This window comes from Rhodotorula graminis (genome assembly GCF_001329695.1).
Source record: "Rhodotorula graminis WP1 unplaced genomic scaffold RHOBAscaffold_9, whole genome shotgun sequence".
Classification (NCBI taxonomy): domain Eukaryota; kingdom Fungi; phylum Basidiomycota; class Microbotryomycetes; order Sporidiobolales; family Sporidiobolaceae; genus Rhodotorula; species Rhodotorula graminis.
In genome coordinates, this window is record NW_017264936.1 from 325,845 (window position 1) to 345,593 (window position 19,749).

The 19,749-nt window shown below is 67.7% G+C and overlaps 5 protein-coding genes across 5 annotated transcripts; 4 read left to right on the forward strand and 1 right to left on the reverse strand.

The window, feature by feature from the left end:
* Positions 1-172: 172 nt before the first annotated feature.
* On the forward strand, positions 173-1,085 carry RHOBADRAFT_54495 (uncharacterized protein; the record flags this gene model as incomplete). Its single annotated transcript, XM_018417345.1, has 2 exons — positions 173-208; positions 536-1,085. Coding segments are annotated over 2 exons (585 nt in total), but the record flags the coding sequence as incomplete, so codon positions are not given.
* Positions 1,086-4,573: 3,488 nt separating this feature from the next.
* On the reverse strand, positions 4,574-6,279 carry RHOBADRAFT_37788 (uncharacterized protein; the record flags this gene model as incomplete). Its single annotated transcript, XM_018413462.1, has 8 exons — positions 4,574-5,310; positions 5,397-5,420; positions 5,480-5,497; positions 5,571-5,640; positions 5,710-5,822; positions 5,905-5,973; positions 6,046-6,157; positions 6,222-6,279. 8 exons carry the CDS (start codon positions 6,277-6,279, stop codon positions 4,653-4,655), a joined length of 1,122 nt encoding a protein of 373 aa, XP_018269957.1. The 3' UTR covers positions 4,574-4,652.
* Positions 6,280-6,656: 377 nt separating this feature from the next.
* RHOBADRAFT_54497 (uncharacterized protein) lies at positions 6,657-9,350 on the forward strand. Its single transcript, XM_018417346.1, has 12 exons — positions 6,657-6,975; positions 7,044-7,188; positions 7,280-7,414; positions 7,476-7,559; positions 7,622-7,649; positions 7,715-7,865; positions 7,949-8,066; positions 8,133-8,358; positions 8,447-8,570; positions 8,647-8,762; positions 8,841-8,937; positions 9,032-9,350. The coding sequence occupies exons 1-12, from the start codon at positions 6,775-6,777 to the stop codon at positions 9,122-9,124; spliced, it is 1,518 nt and encodes a 505-aa protein (XP_018269958.1). The 5' UTR covers positions 6,657-6,774; the 3' UTR covers positions 9,125-9,350.
* A 2,172-nt stretch (positions 9,351-11,522) lies between these two features.
* RHOBADRAFT_37795 (uncharacterized protein) lies at positions 11,523-12,808 on the forward strand (the record flags this gene model as incomplete). The annotated part of the gene is made up of 3 exons (XM_018413463.1): positions 11,523-11,973; positions 12,058-12,314; positions 12,395-12,808. Exons 1-3 carry the CDS (start codon positions 11,541-11,543, stop codon positions 12,806-12,808), a joined length of 1,104 nt encoding a protein of 367 aa, XP_018269959.1. The 5' UTR covers positions 11,523-11,540.
* A 1,017-nt stretch (positions 12,809-13,825) lies between these two features.
* On the forward strand, positions 13,826-19,728 carry RHOBADRAFT_37796 (uncharacterized protein; the record flags this gene model as incomplete). Its single annotated transcript, XM_018413464.1, has 10 exons — positions 13,826-13,907; positions 17,415-17,477; positions 17,550-17,655; positions 17,719-17,861; positions 17,921-18,227; positions 18,314-18,448; positions 18,558-18,776; positions 18,880-18,980; positions 19,086-19,252; positions 19,329-19,728. The coding sequence occupies 10 exons, from the start codon at positions 13,826-13,828 to the stop codon at positions 19,503-19,505; spliced, it is 1,500 nt and encodes a 499-aa protein (XP_018269960.1). The 3' UTR covers positions 19,506-19,728.
* Positions 19,729-19,749: the final 21 nt, after the last annotated feature.

The following is a 19,749-nucleotide window of genomic DNA, read 5'->3' on the forward strand; positions in this document are numbered from 1 at the left end:
TTTCCTCGGCCGGCTCCCTCGAGTCGCCGTCTCGAGCACCGACAGCCGTCGCTGCACGCCTCGAGCACCGTCACGCTCGCTCGTCAGGCCCGACTCGGCTCGCCCCAGGGTCACCTCGCCGACGAGCCTCGACCTCGCGCCTTTGCCGCCGCCTCAGCAGCACGACCAGAGCCCCGCGACTCGCTCTGCAGAGAAGCACCTCGTCCAGGTGCGTCCCATCCGTCCCCTGCACCGTCTCGCGCGCCGTCGGAGCGCCTCGCCTCGCCGCTCGAGGCCGAGCGAGGGTCCTCGGCCGGAGCGGACGGTCCGCCGCCCCCTCGATGGCCGCGCCGCTCTCGCCAGTGTCGGGGCACGGACACAGCAGGGCAGAGCTTTCGGACGCAGATGGTGCACCCTTCATGGCGCGGCGGGCGCGAGCGAGGGCGACTCGGCTGCCGGCGGGGACAGAGCGATCGCTCCTTCTCGCCGTCGACGGGCGCACACAGGACCCGCACGACCCAGCGCACTCGACTGACACTCTTGCTCACTGCTGCAGGCCGCCCCTCGATCATGGCCACAGAGCCGTCGTCGCACCTCGACTCGTCGTCGACCGCCGCCAGCGCACCTTACCCGCACCCTCCTCACTCGCACAACTCGCACGAGGCGTACGACAACACGTCGTTCGCCGCCAGCACCTCGTCGACTCCGTCCGCCATCACGTACCCGCCCTACCTCGGCGGCAGCTACCCGACCTTCGCGGCGTACCCGCCAATCCCGTACTCGACCACCAACCTCGCCCCGTCGACCGACGCTCACTCGACCCGACCCGCCATGTCGACATCGTCGACCTCGGCCGCACCCGCCGTCTTCCCCGGCATCGGCCGCATCCGGTGCTACTGGACCATCCTCACGCCTCAGCTCGAATACGTCTACCTCGACCCGACGCTCGCGTACCACATGGGCGAGTGGAGCAACGCGTTCCGCGGCAGCAACGTCCTCGACTGGGTCCACCCGGACGAGCGCGAGCAGCTCGCCGACGACCTGCTCCCCAAGGAGGACCGCGTCGCCGGCGTCGAGAGCGCCGGCGTCTTCGGTAGCGTCACTCGGTGTGCCCTCGTTCTCACTCACTCTCTCTCTCTGTTCCTCGAGCGACTGAGACTGACCTCTTGACCCGCCTCTGCAGCTGCCGCTACTCGCGCCTGACGAGCATCCTCCGCCGCCTCGGGTGCCAGCAGCCTCCTGAAGCTGCGGGCGCCGAGGCGTACGCGCTCGACAACGACTACCTCAACCTCGACATAACGACGAGCTGGATCGCCGGCGACCGCAAGGGCAAGGGCAAGGAGGGTCAGCAGGGCGCCGTCCTCTGCTTCTTCCACGTCACGGCCGGTGCGTCGGCCTCGTTTCGCCCTTTCGCTTCTTCTGTCGCCTCGCGACGAAGTACTGATACGTTGAGGGGCATCGCGCAGACAAGGACCCGGTGCAGGACAACGACAAGGAGCAGCGCACCGAGTGGAGCAACTGGTGCGGCGCGTCGCTCGAGTACCCGTCGTACCTCACGGCCGACCAGTGCGCCGAGCTCGTCGCCGCCCTCAAGCGCTGCGTCGACCCGTCGTCCTCGTCGTCCTCGTCTGGTCGCCCGGGCACGTCCACCTCGGACGGCGACAAGGGCGCGCTCAAGTCGGTCCTCAACGGCGGCCTCGACGACGGCGGTCCGCCGGCGCACGTGTTCCAGATCCTCGACACGAGCGGGCGCGCCGTCGTCAGCTTCCCCGACCCCGGCGCCGGGCCCGATGCGGCGCACGCCGTCGAGCAGTTCTCGGCGCTCGCGAGGGAGGTCATGGCGCGCCCGAGGGAGGCGGTCCAGAGCAAGACGAGCTGCACGAGGCGGTACCGGAGCAAGCATCCTGTGTGCGTCCCCCTTTTTTCCCTGCGTCGTGCGGGGCTCGAGCGTCGAGCGCGAGTACTGACCCTTTCTCTTCGCCTCGCCCGCAGCATGCAGAACGGCACCCTCACGACGGTCGAGTCGGTCGTCATCATGTACGGCGCCATCACGTTCGCGTGCTTCCAGACGGGCGGCGTCTACCTCACCTCGGCGCGCAAAGCCGGCCTGAGCCTCGTCACCAACGACCTGCCGCCCGACACCATGCCCTCGTTCGCGCTCGAGAACGTGCCCATCACGCCGACGGTCGGCGGCGGCGGCGGCAACATGTCGGCCAAGCGCAACCTGTACGGCGACGACGACGAGGGCCAGGCCGACTCGCCGCCGAGCAAGCGGTTCAAGGACACGCCGCTCCAGCCGCCTGTCCTTCCGAGGCTGCAGACGTCGACCGCCTCGCCCAACGGCAGCTCGGGCTCGCCGCGCTCGAGCGACCCGCACGGGCACCCGCACCAGCAGCACCAGCAGAACGGCCTCTCGATCTCGACCAACGGCCGCATGTTCGGCTCGCGCCTCGACGTCGACTCGATCACGGCCGGCGGCATCTCGCCGACGGTCGCGTCGGCGTCGGCCATCCTCGGCTCGCTCGGCGGCGAGTCGCACGCGCCCGACGCCGGCCAGCAGCGCCAGCAGCCGCAGCAGCCGCAGCAGCGCCCGGCTGGCGGCAGCCCGTCGTCGTACGCCGCGTTCTACAACGCCCAGGCGCCGCCGCACTCGGGCGGCGGGCACGCGTCGTTCTTCCCGGGCTCGCACTCGCCGTACGGCCAGCCGCACGCGCTCCCGCACCCGCTGTCGCAGTCGCACAGCGGCTACTTCCCGACAGCGCCCCAGTCGCCGCACGAGCCTGCCGGCGCCAACTCGGGCTTGTACCCGCCGACGTCGCAGCCGTTCGACCAGCAGCAGCACCAGCCGCAGCACCAGCCTCAGCCGCCGCCGCAGCAGCAGCAGCAGCAGCACCAGGCCTTCGGCGCCGCAAACCCGTCGCCGACCTCGGCCTTCCCGCCGCCGCCGCCACTTGTCGACGACGACGGCGAGCAGTCGCACGCGGGCGACTCGGCCGGGTCGGCGGCGCCGGCGGACGCGGCCAAGAAGGTCAAGAAGCCGCCCAAGCAGCGGCCCGACGGCCCCGTGTACAAGCCCAACCAAAAGGCGTGCGAGAGCTGCGGCACGGTCAACAGCCCCGAGTGGCGCAAGGGCCCGACCGGCGCAAAGAGCCTCTGCAACGCGTGCGGTGCGTCCTCGACCTTCTCCTCCCTCGTCTTGCCCCCCTCCCGAACCTGAACCTGACTCTCTTTCCTGCCTCTCCAGGTCTGCGCTACGCCCGCAGCGTCGCTCGGCAGAAGAAGCAGGCCGAGGCGGCGGCCAACGGTGGTCCGCCGCCGAAGAAGAGCAAGAAGAAGGCGACGGCGGCGGCGCAAAAGCTCGCCGCGCTCGAGGCGGCTGGCGACTCGTCGTCGACGGGCACGCCTGGGCCAGCCGCATCGCTCCCGCCGGGCTCGCAGCCGCTGTCGGGGCACTCGCCGATCACGAGCGCGGCGTACGACCTGTCGGCGTTCACGCACGCGCCGCACTCGGCGCCCAAGCCGTACACGCCCTACTACGCCTCGGCGCCCCAGCTCCCGAGCCCGTACTCGCACGCGCCGTCGCCGACGATGACGCACACGCCCCAGTACTCGTCGCCGGGCGTCGGCGGCCCGACGGCGCCGAGTTACTTCCCGCCGATGGGCTACCCGTCGCCGTACGGCGCCGGCCACCCACCGCCGCCGCCGCAGTCGGCGCCGCACCCGGGCATGCCGTCGATGCCGACGCACGCGTCGCTTCCGCCGCTGTCGCACGCTGCAGGGAGCGCGTACGACTATGCGCGCGCTCGTCACCCGCCGCCGCCGCCGGCGTACCCGCACCACGGGCACCCGCACTCGGCGATGCACTCGCCGCACCTCGAGCAGGGTCCGCCGGGCTCGGGCCACGGCTCGAGCGGCCCGCCGTCGAGCGTGGGCATGTACGCGTCGCACTCGTCGGGCGGCGGTGGAGGGCCGCCGGCAGGCAGTCCGCACCTCGCGCAAGGCCAGCAGCAGCAGCAGCAGCAGCACTACCAGCAGCAGCAGCAGCAGCACCATTGGAGCCCGCACGACCCGCCGTACGGGCACCACCCGATGGCGCAGCAGGGTCCGCCGCCGGGCGGCCACTTCAACTGGGCGACGCAGCACAGCGCCGAGCAGCGCGGCCCGAGCGACGGTCACGGTCACCAGCACGGTGGGCAGCGCGACGACCAGCATCAGCAGCGATGAGGCCCGCCCTCGTCCGCCTCGCCACGCCACACCCTGTCCCTGTCTCTCTCCTCTTCACTCGTTCCTCCCGTCCGCCGTCGTCCCTCCTTCGACGGCCTGTAGAGCTCCCCTCTCCTTCGTCGTCGACGTTCTGTGTCGGCTAGAGCCCCCCATCTCTCGTCTCTCGTGCCCCAGGTTGTACCCGCTTTGACCCCCTCCCCCTCCTTCTCGCCTCGGTCCTCCTCTCTCTCTCTCTTCCCTCCTCGGCTGTCCCACGTCCCCAATCCGCATCTCCTTGCCTGCAAAGTCTCGATGTTGCTTGCGCACCTGCACGTTCTCGTGTGAGAGCGAGAGAGAGGGAGAGAGAAAGAGGGCGAGGCTCGAGGAGGGCACCGACGGGCAGGGTTACAGGGCCGGGCGAGCTACACACAGAGAGAGAGTGGAGAGAGAAAGAGAGCGACACGAGTGGCTCACGCCTCGGCACTGCCACCGCCGACCGCGACGAACCCGCTCGCGTACGACACGCTGCTGTCGCCGAGGCTCCTCACCCTGCTGCTCTGCTCGTACCGGACCCACTCGCACCGCATGCCCCTCTCGCTCCACCCACCCTCACTCCCCTCGCCCTCGCCGTCGCCGCCGCCGCCGTGCTCGAGCGCGGCCAGCGCGCCGAGGAGGACGCCGATCGGGTGCCGGCCGCAGATGGTGTTGCGGGTCGCGGCGAGGTAGGCCGCGAACTGGTCGTGCGCCGTCGAGGGCGACTTGGCGGTCGTGGTCGAGGACGAGGACGAGGACGAGGACGCAGGGAGGGAAAAGGCGATGGCGTCCATGCCGAGGTGGTCGAGCTTGTCGATGCCCTCCCACACTTCTCCACCTCCTCCTCCCTCCTCGCCGCGCCCGACCGTCTCGGCAAAGTTGCCCGCCTTGAGCGTCACGCCGTCGCGCACGTCGTCCGACCCCGGCGGGTGGTAGTGCGTGTACCGGAACCGCCGGCCCCAGTGGCAAAAGTCGGACGAGACGACAAAGAGGGTGGCCGGGTCGGCGAGGTACGGCGCGAGGAGGGCGCCGAAGCGCTTCTCGGACGCGGTCGAGATCGAGCCGACGAGGATGGGGACGATGTGGATGTCGCGGCTGCGAGACGGGACGAGACGAGACGAGGCGAGACGAGAGAGGGTCAGGAAGGGGCCCGTGCGCGCAGTCGCGAGGCGAGGACGCACCCCTCAAAGATCTTGCGGACGTAGCTGCGAGCGAGAGCGTGCGTGAGCGTCATCGTGATGTCGAGCGAAAGGTGTAGACGTACGGCAAGTGCATCTCGATGCTGCAGGACCTCGACGAGCGGTCAGTGGACGAACGAGGGCGAGAAGGTCTGCGAGAGGAAGCAGAGGGCGCACCTGTGCTCGTCCTCGTCGGTCGAGAGGTCCATCTGGTCGTACTTGCCCGTCGCCTTGAGCTCGGCAATGGCTGCGCGCGTCGTTGCTCGAGTCAGTGAGGTGGTCCGAGAAAGAGAGGGCAAGAGAGTCCGAGACGCACTGTCGAGGTCGAGCGGGAGGTTGCCGATCGGCGTCTCGTACTCGTTGCACTTGCTGAGGGCGCAGCCGTCGAGGTAGACGTGGTGCGAGGGCCCGAGGACGAAGACGCGCTTGCTGCGGTGGGGCGAAAGGAACGGCGGAAGGTCAGGGCGGCGTCCTCGTCGGATGACTCGAGCTTGGGGAACAGGCGACGCACATGTTGTCGACGTCGATGCAGCGGTAGGCGAAAGCGGCTGCTGGGCCCGAGTACGAGTAACCGGCGTGGCTGTCGGCCGCGAGGGAGAGAGAGGTCAACGCGGTCGCTCGTACCGGTGCACAAGGGGAAGAGGGTGCGCACGGTGCGATGATGGCCTTGCAGCCTTTGACGGGGGCGTTGGTGAGCGGGTCGCCCTTTGCCGGGTGTGCGGTCGCCTCGAGCCAGGTCGAGAGCTGGTCGTCGAGCTTGCGGGCTGCGAGGGGAGGGTTGAGCGTGAGGATTGTGCGGCTCGGTAGATCGAGGAGAGGTCGGCGCACGGTCTGAGGTGTACCACGAGCCGGCGTGCGAGGCGTGGCGGGTGGACGGGCGAGGCATTGAGGCGGGTCGGCAAGTGGGGAGGCGAGCGGGCGAGGGAGGTCGGTGCGGCTCGGCGGTAGTGCTGGCGAGGTCGAGTGAGCTGCCTGGGGTCTGCAGCGAGTGTGCTCGAGCCGGTCGGTCGAGGACGTGTGCGAAGAGCGAGCGCGAACCCGTCTCTGTTCACCGAGCGTAAGCGAGCGGGCGTCAGTCGACTCGCTCTCCAGGACGGCGCGGGTGGCTTCAAGGTACTCTCGAGGTACTCTCGAGTGCTCTCGAGCCGCAAGTGAACCCGCTCAAGAAAGAGGGCGGGCGTTGTCGGACTCCGCGGGCGAGACGAGATGAACTGACAGGCCAGCTCGAGGTGCCGCCGCTCCTCGTCCCGCCCCAGCCTCGTTCGACACAGTGCGCACCTCGAGTGCCGCCCAGCACCTCGACCCGTCCACCGACCACCACCCGCCAACTCGCGCGACCTCGAGCGACTCGCCCCTCCGCCTCCTCGCTCGACACTCGACCATGGCGACCACCGTGACCCTCACCCACCCGCCAGTCGCCATTCCCGCTCCGCCACCTGCACCGGGACAGCTCAACATGCACCCACCCACCAACTGCGGCCACCTCGTCGCGTGGATCGCCGCCAACCCGGACCACGCCCTCGACCGCCTCGACGCCGCCCTCTCGACCGACCCGCACCCGCCTCGCGCCAAGCTGCCCCAGGTCCGCACCCTTACCTCGCTCACACCCACCCTCGGACGACGGCTGACCGCGCGAAACCCCCCCAGCAGGCAACACCTCGACCCGCCTGCTCGTCATGCGGCACCAGCCCGCTCCGACCTTTCCTCTGCCTCGCCTGCTCGACCCTTACCTGCGGCCGCATCCCCAACTCGGGCCACGCTCATCAACACGCCCTCGACACCCAGCATCACCTCGGTCCGTCACCCTCCCGATTTTTCGCGCCCCGCCCAGAGTCGCGCGCAAGTGGGGGGAGACGCTCACTCGCCCTCGAGGCTTGCCTCTGCAGCGTGGGACGTTCGGGCATGCTCCCTGTACTGCTTCGAGTGCGTCGGCTACGTGCGGCACCAGGTCGTCGACCGCTACGCCGCCGCACAGCGCCTCGTCGTCGCCGACCGTCGCTCCGAGGGCGATGCTCAGCGCGGTCCGTCCCCTCCCTCTACACGATCGACTCGGCCCGCACACTAACACCCTTGTCTCTGCAGCGACGAAGCGCAAGAGGGTCACGATGCAGAAGTGGGAGCTCGTCGCCCCCGTCTCTTCCTCGTCAGGCTCTGGCGCTCTCACCGGTACGCCCCCTCTCCTCGCCTCTTCTCACCCCGCACACGTGCTCATCAGCCTCGGTGTACAGCTCGTGGCATTCGCAACCTCGGCAACAGGTGCGCTTGTCTCTCTCTTCCCCTTTGCCCGTCCTCGAGCCGACCTAGTCGTTCCGTCCTCGCAGCTGCTACATGAGCGTCGTCCTCCAGTCGTTCCTCGCCAACCCGTACCTGCGCACGCACTTTCTCGGCGACCGGCACAACCGCCTGTCGTGCGACAAGACGCGGGCAGGCGAGCCCTGCCTCTCGTGCGAGCTCGACCTCCTCTTCTCCGAGGTGCGTCCCCTTGTCGCCCTCTCGTCGTGCCTCAGGAACGTCTCGAGATCCATTCCTGACACTCTTCTTCCACGTGCGTGCAGCAATACTCGGTCGACCCGACGCCGCTCGCGCCGACTCGGTTCCTCTACTCGTTCTGGCAATCGAGCCTCGACGCCGCCGGCTACGCTCAGCAAGACGCGCACGAGTTCCTCATCTCCTGTGCGTCCTCGCGCGCTCTCTCTCTCGCCTCGACCTCCCCCTGACCGTCCCCTGTCGTCCTCGCAGCGCTCAACCTCCTGCACTACGCCTCGCCGTCGCACACCGACAACCCGTCCTTGACGTGCCCCTGCGTCGTGCACCGCACCTTCTCGGGCGAGCTGCGGTCCAAGATCACGTGCGGCAGGTGCCACCACCAGAGCGAGACGCTCGAGCCGTTCCTCGACCTGAGCCTCGACATCCGCGACCGCGCGAGTGGCAAACTCGCCGAGACGCTCAAGGAGTGCTTGACCAGGTGCGTCCCGGCCCTGCCCCGACCCGGTCCCTCCTTCTGTCGCTTCCCAGAGCGCGAGGACCTGACGTGAGCTTGCCCCGACCCGCAGCTTTACGGCCCCGGAGCAGCTGCCGTCCAAGTACAGCTGCGCGGCGTGCGGCGACGGCGTCCCGTCGGCGAGCAAGCGCCTCAGCCTCAAGACGCTCCCTCAGGCGCTCTGCATCCAGCTCAAGGTGCGCTCGCCTCTCTCTCTCTCTGCGTCTCGCTGCCCCGGGCCGGACCCTGACTTGGGTCCGCCTCTCCTCGCAGCGCTTCGAGATCACGTCGGCGGCGCACAAGCTCGACACGCCCGTGCGGTACCCGCTCAAGCTCGACATGGCGCCCTACCTGACGACCAACCTCGAGTACCCGGCGGCTTACAAGCCGTGCGTCGTCCGCTTCCCCTTCCCTCGTCGTCCTCGTACGTCAAGCGCGAGTCCTGACCCAGGCCTGCCCGCCGACAGGTCGGACGCGCACCGGTTCAACCTCATGGCCGTCATTGCGCACGAGGGGACGCTCAGTCAGGGGCACTACACGGCCTACGTGCGCGGCAACGACGACGTGCGTCCCCTGTTCCTCCTCGCCTCTCTCTCTCTCTCTCCGTCAACGACGCATCCTCGTTCCTGACTCGGCCTCTCGTCCCCCTCGCCTGCAGTTCTTTGCCATCGACGACGACAAGGTGCGCAGGGTGCGCATCAGCGAGGTCCTCGCCGCAAAGGCGTACCTCGTCGTCTACTCTCGCGCTTGAGCCCTCTCGCCCCTCCTCGTCTCCCTTCCACGACCTCGCCCTCGCCCTCGCCCTCGCCTATAGCATGTCCCACGACCCCTTCTCGACGCCCTCTTTGTCCTGTACACCCACCCGTTCTTCCCCTCGTTCTTGATTCGCTCCTCGAGCGCCCTCTGCATTATTCCGCATCGTTCCCTTTCTCTCTCTCTTGATGATCGCGCCGGTGCATTCGACGTGTCTTGTCTTCACGTTGCTGCTGGCGGAGCTTGCTGCGGGAGAAAGAGTGCGAGGAAAGCGAGCGAACGGGGCGCCCGCACGATCTCGATGACGACGTTTCGCCTCCTTCTCGCTCCTCCCGCTCCCACCACCACCACCACCCTACACGCCCCGACACTACAACATGCCCGCCTTCACCGCCCCCCTCGCTCGCCAGCTCGTCGGCGCCGTCCGCTCGTCGGCCGCGCCCCGCACGATGCGGTCAGTCGCCGCGTCCTCTTCCGCCCCTCCCTCCCTCGCGCGTCATCCGACGCGCTCTGGACCGCCGCCCGCACTTTTGAGCGAGTACGAGCTGACCCTGTGTGCCCTCCCCCCTCGCAGCGTCACGCCCTCGATCATTCCCCGCGGGTTCCGCACCACCGCCCTCGCCCGCAACGCGTCCAAGCCCGTCGAGGAGCAGAGCGCGCAGCACCCGGGCAAGAGCGGCCACGACCACCTCGAGAACCCGTCCCTGTCCGAGGAGGCCGTCCACGCCGACCGCGCGCCCGTCGACCCGATCCAGGACGTCAAGGTCGGCGGCTCGCCGTCCGCGTCCGACTCGGCGGCGGCCGCGGCCTCGTCTGCGTCGTCGACCGCCCGCTCGGCCGTCGACGAGGCCAAGTCGACGGCCCAGTCGGCCATGGACGCCGTCAAGGACGTTGCCGGCAAGGTGGCCGACGCCGTTGGTGCGGGCCAGAAGCGCTCGTACTCGTCGAGCGCCGTGCGTCGTGCCGAGGGCGGCAAGCCGGTCGAGGAGCAGAAGGCGCAGCACCCGGAGAAGAGCGGCCACGACCACATGGAGAAGCCGTCGCGCGCGGCCGAGGAGGTGCACGCCGACCGCTCGAGCAAGGACCCGCTCCCGGACCACAAGAAGGCGAGCACCAAGACCGAGGGCGCGTCGACCAACAAGGTGAGTGGCGGCACTGTCGACAAGGACCAGCTCCCCGACGGCGAGGCGACGAGGCGCTCGATGGAGCGGGAAAGTCGCTCAGCCTCGTTCCTCGTCTCGCGGTCGTCGGCGTCGTCGGCGCAGGGCTCCGGTTCTGGCTCTCGTCGCGCACCGTCCTGACATTCTCCTTCCCCTCCTCCTCCTCCTCGTGCAGGCTTAAACAAGGCCCGCCAACCCGTCGCTTGACCACCACCTCTCCGCCTCGCAATTTCCCTCCCGGCGCCGCGCTCGAACGCGGTCGTCGGCTCGTCAACGCGCAAGAGCCTGTTCTCAAAGTGTACATGCATCGAAGTTCTGTGCCTCTCTGCGCTGCAGGTGCCGGTCGAGAGTCGCGAGCGAGCGCGAGAGAGAGATCGAGCCGCTCGAGCGGGTCCGTGAGCCGATCTCGAGAACCGTTTCGAGGTCGCAGCTCTCCTGTCTCTGTGACCTGCTCGTAATCATGTCGGTACTGTTCTGGTACCGCGCACAGAGCGAGAGAGCCGGCCAACTGCGACTCAGCCATCCTCGCCTGCTCGCGTCCGCCGAGGAGAGAAGGCGCGCTCACCTCGCTCAGTCTGCGCTCGCCGACCCTCGAGACCAGCTACAGCCGTGCAGCCGTCACCTTAGAGCACCCTACGGCCCTCTCGCCCCGCGCACAACGCGCCACGCGCCGTTATCACCACCCTCGCCTCCCCCCTCCTCGGCATCATCTCCCCCGCCCGCCCGTCCTCGACTCGCCCCGTCCAGGTCCCGCCTCGTCCACCACCAGCCCGCGCCACCCGGGCACCGTCGCCATGCGCCTCTACCTCCCCGCGCCCATACGCGACCCGCTCCTCGGCGCCGTGTCGCGCCTCGAGATCAGCTTTGACGTGCAGCTGAGCCTCAGGAGGCTCAGGCGGTACGGCTGGAAGTGGGGCAGGGACTGGGAATACGCGGTCGACTTGGCGGTGCGTCCTCTCTCCCTTTTCCTTTCGTGTTCTCGTTGGGGTGAGCCGGTCTGCCGTTGCGCGAGGGCGACGATGAGGTCGGGCACTCGTGGAGGCGGCGGGGCAGAGGGCCAGGACTTTTGGGCATCGAGCAGGGTGATGTGCAGAGATACGAGTATGGCGCACTCGATGGGTGCGCAGACCTGGCGGCGGCGGGCGCCCGAGCCACGCGGCGCTCGTCCTCCTCGAAGCACCTCATGTTCAGCCGAGGGGAGCAGACACCTGACCTAGATCTCGCACCCGCCGACAGCTCGCCATCTTCTCGCTCATGGTCATGGCGCAACCCGTCGTCTTCAAGCTGTTCCTCGTCGCCGTCTACACCCTCGCCCTCCTCATCCCCTTCACGTCGCAATTCTTCCTCCCGGCGACGCCCATCTTCTCGTGGCTCCTCCTGTTCTACTCGTCCCAGTTCATCCCCAAGAGCTGGCGCCCGCACATCTGGGTCTCGGTCCTCCCGACCCTCGAGTCGGTCCTGTACGGCGCCAACATCTCGGACCTGCTCACGCGGTGGACCAACCCGGTCCTCGACGTCCTCGCGTGGCTCCCGTACGGCGTCATCCACTTTGTCGCGCCGTTCGTCGTCGCCGCGTGCCTGTTCGTCTTCTCGCCGCCGGGCGCCGTCAAGTTCTTCGGCGCCGCGTTCGGCTACATGAACCTCGCCGGCGTCTTGATCCAGATCTGCTTCCCTTGCGCACCTCCTTGTGCGTCCCTATCTCTCTTTCTCTCTCGGTGTCCTCTGTCCGTCGTCGCAGAGTCACTGACCAGCACGTCTCGCGTCGAAACAGGGTACGAGCTCCGAGAAGGCCTCGTCCCGGCGACGTACCAGATGCGCGGCTCGCCCGGCGGCCTCGCGCGCATCGACGCCCTGTTTGGCGGCCACGGCTACGACACGACGTTCTCGGGCGCGCCGGTCCCGTTCGGCGCCTTCCCGAGCCTGCACGCCGGGTGCTCGACCATGGAGGCGCTCTTCCTCAGCCACTTCTTCCCCAAGGGTCGGCCGTTCTACTGGGCCTACGTCTTCCTGCTGTACTGGAGCACGATGGTGAGCTCTGCCTCTTTCCCTCTCTTCGGCCTCGGACTCGGACCTTGAGCGAGCCCTGACGAACTCTCGCCCGCCCGCAGTACCTCACGCACCACTACCTCATCGACCTCGTCGCCGGCGGCTCGCTCACGTGCGCCTTCTTCTACTACTACCTGAGCAAGATGCCCGACGAGCTGCGCCACCCGACGACGCACGGCGTCCCCGCCGCGTACCGCACCCGGTCCGCCTCGAGCGCCATCCCGCTCGACGAGGAGTCGGGCCTGCCCAAGCCGTTCGCGCACACGGCCAACGGCAACGGCGGTCCGTCCAACGGCCACACGGACGGGTACGGCGGGTGGGAGGAGGACGACGACCTGAGCGAGGACGACGACAACCTGCGGCACGACGAGACGCGCCTCTTTGGCTCGGGCTCGGGCCCGGGACGCGACAGCTTTGACGTGCCGCTGCGAGGCGACATGGGCGCGGCGGGCGGGTCTAGGCGGGCACGGGCGTGAGGCGGGGCGTCGGCAGCTCGTGGGCCGACGATCGCGAGCTCCCTCTCTTTCCCTCTCTCTCTCCCTCTCCCCGCTCCTCCATCATCTGCACTACACGTTACCGTATCATAGTACACGCCGTCCTGCAACGAGCTCGACCTAATCTCGCATCGCAATCATCGTCGGCGAGCGAGCGAGCGAGCCGTCGGGATTGACAGTTTCCGCTTCTCAAGGCCATTGCCTCCCATTCTCCGCGCTCCACACTCTGCTCCCTGCGGAGCTCGCTGCCGCTCGGTCGGGCAGAGAGTTTGTCGATGCCGGTCGACGCGCAGCCGGCGGCAGCTGGGGCGAGAGCGGGTCCGTGCACGGCTGCTTTCGACGGTCGACGGCGACTGAGAGCGATTCGCACGCTCACGCTCGATACGACGGGAACGAGGTGGAAGCTTGCAATCAACATTCGACAAGCTTGTGGAAGCTGGGCGCTGCCGCGGCCGAGGAAGAGCGGCGCGACCCTTGAGCTTATCTCTACCTTCCCCGGCCGCTCAGCTGGCTCGTTCCGGCTCGAATGCTCGCGAGACAGGCAGGAAGGCTTGGCATTGATCTCAGTGGGCCGCTGCAGCGTCGCTCGCGCCGACCCACAGCAGCGGGCGGGCTGAGGAGGAGGGCGTCGGCTGCGCCGCGGCGGCGGACGGTCGAGGGACGGACGGCTCGAGTGCGGCCCGCTCGAGAGGGGCGACGAACGGACGTCTGGCTGCACTGTGCGAGCGAGCGCGGGGAGCTCAGGGACGGCCAAGCGGAGACGTGGCCGGTCCCTCGTTTCCCTCGGCCGGCCTCCGCTTTCCCTCTGTCCTCGCTCTCGCTCCGATTGCTCCCTATCTTGCTCTGCTTCGTCGTCGTCGACGCTCTCCTCGTCTCTCTCTGCTCCCTCGACTCGCTTCACGCACGAATCGCCTTCAGGTGAGGCAATCGTCGACCTTCCTCGTCCTCTTCGAGCCTCGCGACTGACATCGCCCTTCCTCGTCGCAGAAGCGCTCAAACATGGTCAACGCGAGCTTCACGCCCGAGGGCAACGTCCTCACGTACGTTATGGGCGAGACGGGCGAGATGGAGCCGGTGGTCTGTGCGTCGCACCTTCCTCCCTTCCCTTCCCTCTCTTCCTCGCTGACCTCGCTCAAATGCCTGCAGACAACAACGGCGACATGGCCTGGATCCTCGTCGCCTTTACGCTCGTCTTCACGATGGCACCAGGTGCGTCGAGCGACCTGCTACGCCCCGTCGAGGCGTCGGGCGCCCTCCTCCTTCCGGGAAACGCTCCTCCTGGTCCCGCGCTGACCTCCTGCACCCTGGGCTTCTCGTATGACGGCCTTGGATTCTTGTACTCTGGGTTGCTCCGTCGGAAGAACGCACTGCAGATGCTCTTCCTCTCGTTGATGTCCTTTTCGGTCGTCTACATCGAGTGCGTCCTCCCGCCTCCTTCTTGTCCCTCGCCGCCTCACTGACAGCCTCTCACCTGCAGGTGGTTCCTCTGGGGCTACTCGCTCGCGTTCGGCGAGGGCAGCAGCTTCATCGGCGACCTCAAGAACGGCGGCCTCGTCAACGTCGACATCGCGCCGTCTGGCTCTCTCCCCGTCCTCCTTTTCGCGCTCTACCAGGTGCGTCCTCGACTCGCTCCCTCGATCAGTCGCCTGTGCAGCCTTCTGACCTCGGTCCCTCGCTACAGGGAGCCTTTGCCGGCGTCACGGCGGTCATTGCGGTCGGCGGCGCGGCCGAGCGCATGCGTGTCATCCCCCTCCTCATCTTCATCTTCTGCTGGACCACCATCGTCTACAACGCGATCGCCCACTGGGTCTGGGCGTCCCAGGGGTGGTTATTTGGACTGGGTAAGTCGTCGTCGTCGTCGTCGTCCTTCGGGACCTTCTCAAGTCGAGCGAGACCGTCTCTGACCGACCTTTCGACCTACAGGTGACCTCGACTTTGCCGGTGGTGGACCTGTTCACATTTCTTCGGTACGTCCCCTCGTTCCCCTGGCACGAGAGCCGTGCACCGACTCGTTTCCTCCCTCCAGGGCACGGCCGGCCTCGCGCTCTCGTTCTTCCTCGGCCGCCGTCGCGGCTACGGCACCGCCAAGCTCGCGTTCCGCCCTCACTCGGTCTCTCACGTCGTCCTCGGAACGTGAGTCCTCGTGCCCTGACTCGGGCGACGGTCGGGTCGAGGGCGATCGACAACTGACTCGGACCTCGCCTCTACAGCCTCCTTCTTTGGTTCGGCTGGTGAGCACGATCTCTCTGGGGCACCTCGCGCTGCGTCCTGCCTCCCTAGCGAGCTTGCCCGCCAGGCGAGGTGCTCGCGACGCCTGTCGCCGTCGCCGTCGACCTTCCCAAACTGACGGCTCCTCTCGCAGGTTCGGCTTCAACGGTGGCTCGGCATTGGGCATGAACTTGCGCGCCGTCCAGGCCTGCATGACTACGACCGTCGCTGCGTCGATGGGCGGCATCACCTGGACAGTTCTCGACTAGTGCGTCTCGGCGCGCTCGCACCTCCCGTCTCGACTCGCGGCGAGAGTCTTTACTTACCTCGACTCGCCTCGCGCAGCATCTACACGGGCAAGTGGTCGGCCGTCTCGCTCTGCTCGGGCATCATCGCCGGCCTCGTCGGCATCACGCCCGGCGCTGGCTACCTCGGCACGCCCGCCGCGCTCTGCGTCGGGTTCGTAACCGCCTGCGCAAGCAACTATGCCACGGGCATCAAGGTCCTGCTCAAGATCGACGACGCTGTCGACACGTACGCGCTGCACGGCATCGGCGGCTTTGTGTGCGTCCTTGGCCCTCTCCCTTCCTCCTCGCGGGCCGGACCTGACCCTCCTGTTTGACCTACAGCGGCGCCATCCTGACGGCTCTCTTTGCCGACGAGCGTGTCACGAGCTTCGACGGCGCCTCGTCGGGCGCAGGCTGGATCAACCGCAACGTGCGTCTCTGTCGCCGGTTCTCCCTCCTCGCTCCTCGCGAGACTGACTCGTCCTCCTTCCGCCGGCCTCTACAGTTCATCGCGCTCGGCTACAACCTCGCCGGCGCCGTCACCATCATGGCCTGTGCGTGCCCTCGCCTAGACCTCTGCCCTCGCCGAGAGCGCGCTGACCTTTTCCCTCGACAGACTCTTTCGTCATGACCCTCCTCCTCTGCTACATCATCAACTACATCCCGGGCCTGCACATGCGGGCGTCCGAGGATGCCGAGATTGTCGGCATGGACGAGGCCGAGTGCGGCGAGGTGCGTCTCCTCTTTCTCTTCCTCGTCGACATCGTGCACGAGCCTCCTCCTCGGTGTCGCCGTCCCGACACTCGGCGTCGGCTCGGCGGCTCCTGGGTCGACTCGATATCGCTCTCGGACCGTGAGCGAGCGTCTGACGGACGCCGATTGTCCGAGGGCTCGACTCGCCGCCGCGGAGCGCTGTCGCCGTCGCGGCGCCGCCGTGGGAGCGTCCGCCGATGCGGCACACGCTCAGCAATCTTTGCCCAAACGCGTCGTGCCTGAGCCACATCGACAACAAGCTTCGCGCACGTGCGAGTGCGAAAGACGGTCGACATTATCGCCGCTTCGAGCACGATAACGAGATCCGCAGCAGGAGGCCAGGGCGCTGACCTTCCTCTCGTCCCTCCGCACGCAGTACGCCTACGACTTCCTCGCGATCCGCAAGGAGGTCCACGACTCGGACGGCCTCACGACGGCGGCGCCGTCGATGCACTCGAGCGAGTCGCCGATCCCGCACGAGAAGCACGAGAAGGCGCCGGCGGCCTCGACGGAGCCGACCTCGAGCGTCTGAGCTCGTCGTGCGGCTCGAGTACTCGAGCCCGCGTCTGTCTGCGTCGAGTGGGTGGACGAGGAGGTCGGCCGTGCCGCAGGGCGCGCGCACAGGCGCTGCCGACGGCGCCTTCCTCAACTTGGGAAGGTCGACCGCGGTCGAGCGGTGCTGGACGAGCGGGCTTCTGGGTACTGTCTATTGCAGTCTAATTTGTGCGTTCCCACTTCTTCCCTCGAGTCGTTCGTCAGGGTGCTTCACGCGCAGGTGGGGCGTACTCGCTCCCAGAATCAGCGATTGCGAGGAAAGCGCAAAACTCGCCCACGCGCCCGCTGTCGGTTTCGGTCAGTCGGCTTCCGGGGCCGCCCCTGCCTGATTCAGAGCCTGCGGCCGGGAGGGACTGAGCGGGCTCGCACCCAACTTCGTCCGAGATTCCCCTCGTCGCCTCTCTCGCCCGCCCTCTCCCTCTCTCTTTCCACCTCTCGCAGGCTCGTTCGCTCCTCGCTTCGCTCGCTATCTCTCGACTCGCCCGTGTGCGTCCATCCTACACCGCACCCACCCTCTCGACAGGTGCGCTCGCCCTTCCACCTCTCCTCCCGATTCCGCTTATCGCAACGTCGTTGACCTCTTTCCTCCTTCCCCTCGGCAGCTCGCGCTCGCACAGCAGAGATGCCCAACGTCTCGTACACTCCCGACGGCTCGCTCGTCGCCAACTGGGACCCCTCGGCCGGCGAGGACGGCATCGCGACCTGTGCGTCCTCCTCCTCCTCTTCCTTACTCTGATTCTCTCCCGCTTCAACCGGCAGGCCTGACCTCGCTCGACCGTGCACAGACAACCCGGGCGATATGGCGTGGATCATGGTGGCGTCGGCGCTCGTCATGATCATGGCCCCAGGTGCGTCCTCGCGCTCCTCCCGTCCTCCTACCCTCCCTGCGGCGGCTGACGCGCTCCCTTGGCCGTGCCTAGGCGTAGCCATGATGTATGCGGGCCTCTTACGGAGGAAGAACGCCCTCTCGATGCTCTTCTTGGGGTTAGCCGTCTACTCGGTCGTGTCGGTCCAGTGGTTCTTCTGGTGCGTCCTCTCTCGCCCTCTCTCTCTGCCCCACGCGGCTGACGTCCTTCTCGCGCGCCGCAGGGGCTATTCGCTCGCGTTCAGCGACACGGCGTCAAACCCGTTCATCGGTAACCTCGACCGTTTCGGCCTGATGGGCGTTCTCGACGCTCCCTCGGTCGGCTCGTCCAAGATCCCTGCGCTCCTCTTCTGCTTCTACCAGGGCAGTAAGTCGTTAACGTTCCTCAGACCTCGTCGAGCGTGTCCTGACGCCCTCCTTCTGCAGTGTTTGCCAACTTGACGCCCGTCATCGCCGTGGCCGGTGTCGCCGAGCGCGCTCGCCTGCTCCCTGTCCTCGTCGTCAGCTTCATCTGGGCCACGATCGTGTACTGTCCAGTGGCTCACTGGACGTGGTCTGGATCGGGCTGGGCCTACCTGCACGGCGACCTCGACTTTGCTGGCGGCGGGCCCGTGCACATCACGAGCGGGACGGCGGCGCTCATCTGGTCGCTCTACCTCGGCCGTCGTCGCGGCTACGGCACCGCCAAGCTCGCCTACCGACCTCACTCGGTCTCTCACGTCATCCTCGGCACGTGCGTCGACCGTTTCTCCTTCCTCCTGTCCTCCCTTCCCGAGGCGCGAGACTGACCTCGCCGGCCTTCCCTTCTTCTTCGCGCAGCTCGCTCATCTGGTTCGGCTGGTTCGGCTTCAACGGCGGCTCCGAGGCCGCCATGAACCTTCGCTCGGTCCAGGCCGGCATCGTCACCAACGTCGCCGCCGCCATGGGCGGCCTCACCTGGATGACGATGGACTTGTGCGTCCTCCTTTCCCTGTCTGTCGAGCGCACTCGCGAAGGAGCGCGCGTGCCGCCGAGCGTGTCGCACATGAGCCGACGCACTGACCCGTCCTCGCCTTTCCTGCAGCTTCTACACGCGCAAGTGGTCCGCCGTCTCGCTCTGCTCGGGCATCATCGCCGGCCTCGTCGGCATCACGCCTGCAGCTGGTTTCGTCGGGACGCCGTCGTCGCTCGCGATCGGGTTCGTGACTGCCATCGTCGCCAACTTTTCAACCGGCATCAAGGTCCTGCTCAAGATTGACGACGCCGTCGACGGCTTTGCGCTCCACGGCATCGGCGGCTTCACGTGCGTCCTGCTTCCTCGACATCTCAGCTCTGCCGAGTCGCGCGAGCCACACAGACTGACTCTTTTGCCGTCCCTCGTCCTCCTTCTCCTCCTCCCACTGCAGCGGCGCCATCCTCACCGGCCTCTTTGCCGACACGCGCGTCACGGGCTTCGACGGCTACTCGTCCGGCGGTGGATGGATCAACCACAACTACGAGCAGCTCGGTAGGTCCTTCTGCCCCTCCCTCGAGCCCGCTCGGGCCCCTTCCCGACCTTCCGAAGTCGCGCTCGACGCCCTCGACTGACGCTCCACCCCTCTCCCTCTCGCAGGCTGGCAGCTCGCGTCGGCCGTCTCGACCATGGCGTGGACGGCGGTCGTCACGTACATCATCCTGTTCGTCGTTGACCACATCCCGGGCCTCAAGCTGCGCTGCTCCGAGGAGGGCGAGATCCTCGGCATCGACGAGGACCAGTGCGGCGAGATGGGCTACGACTACGTGCGCTCGACCTCTCACTCTGTCCTCACCTACTAAAGTCTGCGAGCTCACCATCCTCTCGTCCCTCCCCGAGCAGGTCTCGATCCGCCGCGAGCTCGACGAGGAGCACGGCGACCTCGGCAACATGTCGCGCTCGGTGTCGCACACGCCGTCGAACGAGAAGACGGGCCACCACCTCCCGGCGTCGGCAGGGTCGGACATGACGGGCTCGTTGGCGCGCGAGGGCGCGGTCGCACCGGCGCCGTCGCCCTGAGTCTCTCCCCTCCCTCGCGCTCTCGTCCTTTCGCCTTTCTCTCTCTCCCTCTTCCTCTCCCTCCACTCTCGCGCCTTCCTTCGAGGCCCATAATGTGCCCATCTGTGTCTACCCGTCCCTCGTCCTTCCTCTCCCTCCGTGTCTCGCTCTCCTTGGTCTAGGTCTTTGTCGTAGCGTTTCTCCTGTCGGCTCGCGTGCGAGCTGCAACCCATCTGTCGCTCATAAGAGCTTTACGAGCGAGCGC